Raw genomic sequence first — 7,493 nt, 5'->3', positions numbered from 1 at the left:
ACACAATAATAGCGGGAAACTTGAACACCACACTTACATCAATGGACAGATCATCTAAACAGAAAATAAATAAAGACAAACAAGCTTTAAATGACACATAGACCATCTTGACTTAATGGATATTTATAGGACATTCCATCCAAAAATGACAGAATACACATTCTTCCAAGTGCACACGGAACATTTTCCAGGATAGATCACATCTTGGGTCACAAATCAAACCTTGGCAAAATCAAGAAAACTGAAATCATATCAAGGATCTACTCAGACCACAACACCATGAGACTAGGTATCAATTACAGGAAAAAAAGCTGCAAAAAATACAAACACGGAGGCTAAACAATTCACTATTAATCAACCAAGAAACCATTAAAGAAATCAAAGAGGAAATCCAAAAAATTCTAGAAACAAATGACAATGAAAACACAACAACCCAAGAACTATGGGATACAGCAAAAGCAGTTCTAAGAGGGAAGTTTATAGCAATACAGTTCTACCTTACAAAACAAGAAAATTATTGAATAAAGAACCTAACCTTACACCTAAAACAATTAGAAAAAGAAGAACAAAGACACCCCAAAATGAGCAGAAGGAAAGAAATCATAAAGATCAGAGCAGAAATAAATGAAGAAGAAAGGAAGGAAACCATAGCAAAAATATATAAAACTAAAAGCTGGTTCTTTAAGAAAAGTAACAAAATTGATCAATCATTAGCCAGACTCATCAAGAAAAAAAGGGAGAAGATGCAAATCAACAGAATTAGTTATGAAAAAGGAGAAGTAACAACGGACACCTCAGAAATACAAAACATCATGAGAGACTACTACAAGCAACTATATGCCAATCAATTGGATCACCTGGAAGAAATGGATACATTCTTAGAAAAATACAGCCTTCCAAGACTGAACCAGGAAGAAATAGAAACCATGAACAGACCAATCACAAGTACGGAAATTGAGGCAGTGATTAAAAATCTCCCAACAAACAGAAGCCCAGACCAGATGGATTCATGAGCAAATTCTATCAAACATTTGGAGAATAGTTAACACCTATCCTTCTCAAACTCTTCCAAAATATTGCAGAAGGAGGAACACTCCCAAACTCATTCTATGAGGCCACGGTCACCCTGTTACCAAAACCAGGCAAAGTTGTCACACAAAAAAAGAAAATTACAGACCAATATCACTGATGAATATAGATGCAAAAATCCTCAGCAAAATACTAGCTAACAGAATCCAACAGCACATTAAAAACATCATACACCATGATCAAGTGGGGTTTATCTCTGGGATGCAGGGATTCTTCAATATACACAAATCAATCAATGTGATACATCATATCAACAAATTGAAAGGTAAAAAGCATATGATAATCTCAATAGATGCAGAAAAAGCTTTTGACAAAGCTCAACATCCATTTATGATAAAAGCTCTCCAGAAAAGGGGATTAGAAGGAAATTACCTCAACATAATAAAAGCCATATATGAGAAACCAGTAGGCAACATTGTTCTAAGTGGGGAAAAACTGAAAGATTTCCCTCTAAGAACAGGAACAAGACAAGGGTGTCCACTCTCACCATTATTATTCAACATAGTTTTGGAATTTTTAGCCACAGCAATCAGAGAAGAAAAAGAAATAAAAGGAATCCAAATTGCAAAAGAAGAAGTAAAATTGTCACTCTTTGCAGATGACATGATATTATATATAGAAAACTCTAAAGACTCTACCAGAAAACTGCTAGCACTAATTGATGAGCTTAGTAAAGTAGCAGGATACAAAATGAATGCAGAGAAATCTCTTGCATTCCCATACACTAACAACGGAAGAGCAGAAAGAGAAATTAAGGAAACTCTCCCATTCACCATTGCAACAAAAGGAATAAAATACCTAGGAATAAACCTGCCTAAAGAGGCAAAAGATCTGTATGCAGAAAACTTTAAAACACTAATGAAAGAAATCAAAGACAACACAAACAGATGGAGGGACATACCATGTTCCTGGATTGAAAGAATCAACATTGTGAAAATGACTCTACTACCCAAAGCAATTTACAGATTCAATGCAATCCCGATCAAATTACCAATGGCATTTTTCACAGAACTAGAGCAAGAAATCTTACGATTTGTATGGGAACGCAAAAGACCCCAAATAGCCAAAGCAATCTTGAAAAGGAAAAATGGAGTTGGTGGAATCAGGCTTCCTGAATTCAAACTACACTACAAGGCCATAGTGATCAAGACAGTATGGTACTGGCCCAAAAACAGAAAGGAAGATCAATGGAATAGAATAGAGAACTCAGAAGTAAGCCCAAACACATATGGGCACCTTATCTTTGACAAAGGAGGCATGAGTATACAATGGAAAAAAGACAGCCTCTTCAATAAGTGGTGATGGGAAAATTGGACAGCAACATGTAAAAGAATGAAATTAGAACACTTCCTAACATCATACACACACACACACAAAAAAACTCCAAATGGATTAAAGACCTACATGTAAGGCCAGACACTATCAAACTCCTCTAGTAAAACTTAGGCAGAACACTCTATGACATCCATCAAAGCAAGATCCTTTTGGACCCACCTCCTAGAATCATGGAAATAAAATCAAGAATAAACAAATGGGACCTCATGAAACTTAAAAGCTTTTGCACAGCGAAAGAAGCCATAAAGAAGACTAGGCGGCAACCCTCAGAATGGGAAAAAATAGTTGCCTATGAAACAACGGACAAAGGATTAACCTCCAAAATATACAAGCAGCTCATGCAGCTTAATACCAAAAAAGCAAATAACCCAATCCACAAATTGGTGGAAGACCTAAATAGACATTTCTCCAAAGAAGACATACAGATGGCCAACAAACACATGAAAAGATGCTCAACTTCACTAATCATCAGAGAAATGCAAGTCAAAGCCACAATGAGGTATCACCTCACACCGTTCAGAATGGCCATCATCACAAAATCTGGAAACAACAAATGTTGGAGAGGGTGTGGAGAAAAGGGAACTCTCCTGCACTGTTGCTGGGAATGTTAATTGGTACAGCCACTGTGGAAAACAGTTTGGAGGTTCCTTAAAAAACTACAAATAGAACTAACATATGATCCAGTCATCCCACTACTGGGCATATACCCAGAGAAAACCATAATTCAAAAGGAAACATGTGCCATAATGTTTATTGCAGCACTATTTACAACAGCCAGGATATGGAAGTAACTTAAATGCCCATCAACAAATGAATGGATACAGAAGATGTGGCACATATATACAATGGAATATTACTCAGCTATAAAAAGGGATGAGATGGAGCTATATGTAATGAGGTGGAAAAACCTAGAGTCTGTCATACAGAGTGAAGTAAGTCAGAAAGAGAAACACAAATATTGTATGCTAACTCATATGTGGAATCTAAAAATGGTACTAATGAACTCAGTGACAAGACAAGAACAAGGATGCAGATGCAGAGAATGGGCTGGAGAACTCGAGGTTTGGGGGTGTGGGGGGTGAAGGGGAAGCTGAGACGAAGTGAGAGAGTAGCATAGACATATATCTACTACCAACTGTAAAATAGATAGCCAGTGGGAAGTTGCTGCATAACAAAGGGAGTTCAACTCTAGGATGGATGATGCCTTAGAGGATGGGGACAGGGAGGGTGGGGGTGAGTCGAAGGAGCGAGGGAATAAGTGGATATGTGTATAAAACAGATGATTGAACTTGGTGTACCCCCCAAAATAAGTAAATACAATTATAAAAGAAAGAGCAGAGAAAATTAAAACTGCAATTAAGGTTATGTACAAGAAAAATATTAACATAAAAGAAAAGTTTGCACTCTACCTGACTAAAGCTTATGGATTACCAAGACATCTGTTTTCACTGTTTATTTGTAGTTATATAACTTGTCTCTGTTAAAAAACTTAAAACACATAAGCCAAGCATTTAATTCAAGAATTTATTTTTAGAGATCATAACAAACCTATAAAAATCAGGAAAATGGCAATGATGTTTTCAAATTCACAAAATTTCAGCTAAGAAGCAGTTTATTGAAGATTGTTGATGCATCACAGAAAGGTAGGGATTTTAAGTTTCCAGGTAGTCACCAAAGAGATATCACTGCATGCAGATTTTTCACTTGATGAATTTAGAAACATTTCATGTCAAAGGCATTGCAAAATCAGAGTCTCTGACTTTACCCATGTATCAAAAAACACATTCATCTTAGATTTCAATGACAAAGTAATGATCAAGATTAATCTCTTTAGTGTACACAGAAAGCTGCAAAAAAGCCATGTAGAAAATGACAGAAATATTGCTCATGTATACAACATACACACGTATGTACATAACTATCAATCTAGAACAAAATATACACAGTTGTTAATTTTTAGGGCATTATAGAAATATCGTAAATTTTTCAATACTTTTCAAATTTTCTCCAATATTAATATACACCATTCTAAATCGATTTGTGAAGTGCCGTCTTTTTCATTAGCAGTTTGTGTGTTTGTCCCTTGAATCAATCAAAAGTTATTCATAAATCACAAGTGAATATTCTTTAAGAAAAGGCCATTGGACACTAAAAATATTGCAGAGATATGAATGTTTTAATGATAATGGCCAGCATTTTTTAGGACTGTCTTAAACGCTTTACATCCATTATATGATTTAATCTTTAGAACAAGTTTATTTAATTGTAATTGTTATTATTTTGTGCAGTTGAGGAAACTTGAGGCTTAAAATTTCAATGATTTTTTAAGTGTTACATGGCTAAAAGCATTGCAAATCTACAATCCAAATGCTGGAATGTTTGGTTCTAAGGAAAGTGCTGGTAATCACTCTGTTATGTTTCTTCTCCACAAAGTAAACAAAATCATTTCTAAAACTGTCATCACTGTTTTCAAAAAGGAGGTCCTTCCCTCATAAAATTTTCTGAATTTGTAAGACATAGTTTATAATGTGATAACTATATTTTTTCATTTTGCAAATCACCAGCATTTAAAACATAGGTAATTAAACCATGGATTTAACATGTTTTAACATTTCCAATTAAAATGTGGATTTCTAAAGGCATATTCCAGGAAATGCCCAAGATCATATTTGGTCAAGCAAAGGATGTTTCAACAGAGTCAATCAATCAATCAATCAAAGAAGAATTTTTTTCTGGAAAGGAAGCAGGGAAATACACTATAGAGAAGAAGAAAAAATCCGGTGAACTTAAAAGTTTAGCTTCACTGTTATTTTAATTGCTTGGAGCCTTTTCTCTTCTGCATGACTCTAATGAGAGCATTTTTTATTTCTTTGTTCCTAAGACTGTATATGAGTGGATTCAACATGGGGATGACAATAGTATAAAAAACAGAAGCTATCTGATCCTTTCCCAAGGAGTAGGACTTAGTTGGTTTTAAGTAAGTAAAAGTCAGAGCGCTATAAAAGACAGTGACTCCCAGGAGATGGGAGGCACAAGTAGAGAAGGCTTTTTGCTTCCCTGAAATGGATGTAATTTTCAGGATAGTATACAGGATGGACACATAGGACACAGATATTGTTATAAGAGACATCAGTATTGTGGAGCCTGCATTAACAAATATCATGATTTCTATGTTGTGTGTGTCAGTGCAGGACAGGGCTAAAATTGGAGGCACATCACAGAAAAAGTGATAGATTATATTGGAATCACAGAAATTCAATGTGTTCATGCAAAGCACATTGACAAAGGAGTCCATGAAGCCAATCAAATAGGATCCAAAGACTAGGGAGCAGCAACGTCTGGTGGACATAACAACTGGGTAATGCAGAGGGTTGCAGATAGCTACGTAGCGATCATAGGCCATTGAGGAGAGAAGAGAACATTCAGTGGCAACCAAGAAGACAAAGAAATACATCTGGATGAAGCAGCTCAGGTATGAAATATACTTGGTGGAAGTCAATAAGTTTTCTAAGGTTTTAGGGGTGATGACAGTTGAATAACAGAGGTCAAGAAATGACAGGTGACTGAGGAAAAAATACATGGGGGTGTGAAACTGGAGATGCAGGTGGATGATCAGCATCATGCCTGCATTCCCCAGCACAGTGATCAGGTAGATGAGGAGAAACAGCGTAAAGAGGACCAGCTGGAGCTCTTCAGAATCTGTCAGTCCCATGAGGATGAAGTCAGACACATGTGTGATATTCCGTCTGCCCATAGCGTTCACATGCTCTAAACTGTTGAGAAATCAAATTTATTACTCAGCAGGATTTACTTCAAAAAGATTTGTGTTTCTGTGAACAAGGTGACATATTTATAATAGTTTAGTGTTTTTAGGAAGTAATGATAGTGAGGGGTTAACAGAATGTGAAAAGAAATTTCTTAATTTGTTTGCCAAATATAGAAATAGTTGTAAATTGACATTTGATATTAATATAATAAAGCTTATATATTGAATAACTTACAATAAGCCTGAGACCATTCCAAATGCTTCTCTTTATTAAAGCATGTAATTCCCATGGTAATATCATATGATACTTATTTCTACTCGCCATATTTTTCAGATGAGAAAAAGTGCACAGTGAATTTAGGTAATTTGTCCATAGTCAAGAGTTGTTAAATGTTGGCTCTGTAGTTCTACTAAGATAGATTGACCAAGGAGAGAGCATGCTTATAATACTATATTCCTATTTATAATTAATTTCAGCAAACCTAAGGAAAGAAATGCTAGATATATATTAAAAAATTATCCAATAATAGTTTTAATGCACTACATACTTTTCCCATAATATTATTTAATACTAATGATAAATAAATTTTAATCTTTGGACTGTAATAGGGTATATTAAAATGATAGATAACATAACAGTATTAATTTCCAAAAGATATTGTTTTCCTAACTTGACCATTACAAATCAAATTTCTTCCAAAATTATAGTTATAAAATATAAACATTGCCTGTAAACCCTGATTACATCAACTCTGCATTTCTGGTTCTACCAGTCCTCACACTACTGAGGGTACGGTCTAAATTATATTTATATGCATATTCTTCTGATAATGTTCCCGTTTTATTTTATCTTAACTAAAACCTTCTAATTTTGAGAATAATACTTACTGGGAGCCAAAGTCGGTGAAATAACACTTTTGTCCAATATTATCTGTCTAGAAATATGTCATCCCCAAGTTTCGCTCACAAATAATATATGAAGACCATTCCAGTCAAACATTTCTTTGATACAATATTTGTTTTCTTTGAGATAAGATCTTTTTAAATTTTAATGCATTCATTTTGTTTATTCTGAGGGAAAAATAAATCAATCTAGAAATTTTTTTTCAGCTTCTGATCAAATGTAAACTTTGCCAGAAAGTTATGCCTAAAATGAATATCAGGGATCTACTGTGCCTGTAAGCAGAGTAGAGTATGACTTGCCTCTCATCCTGATAATTCTGGGGTACCTCAGATGCTGGGGACTGATAATAATGAAACATTTGTTCATCCCTGTGGACCAATTTCCTAGAAAGATTGCTTG

The 7,493-nt window shown here is 34.9% G+C and overlaps 1 protein-coding gene across 1 annotated transcript; it reads right to left on the bottom strand.

Moving 5' to 3' along the window:
• Nucleotides 1-5,230: 5,230 nt before the first annotated feature.
• LOC130850185 (olfactory receptor 8H1-like) lies at nucleotides 5,231-6,178 on the bottom strand. The gene has a single exon (XM_057729580.1). It carries the CDS (start codon nucleotides 6,176-6,178, stop codon nucleotides 5,231-5,233), a length of 948 nt encoding a protein of 315 aa, XP_057585563.1.
• Nucleotides 6,179-7,493: the final 1,315 nt, after the last annotated feature.

Source organism: Hippopotamus amphibius, chromosome 3 (genome assembly GCF_030028045.1).
Source record: "Hippopotamus amphibius kiboko isolate mHipAmp2 chromosome 3, mHipAmp2.hap2, whole genome shotgun sequence".
Taxonomy (NCBI): Eukaryota; Metazoa; Chordata; class Mammalia; order Artiodactyla; family Hippopotamidae; genus Hippopotamus; species Hippopotamus amphibius.
Note: the sequence above shows the minus strand (reverse complement) of the source record. Positions and strands in the feature narration are given on the sequence as shown.

Excerpts from the sequence above, each read along its gene's own strand:
- LOC130850185 (XM_057729580.1), bottom strand. The coding sequence starts at position 6,178 with ATGGGCAGACGGAATATCACACATGTGTCTGACTTCATCCTCATGGGA.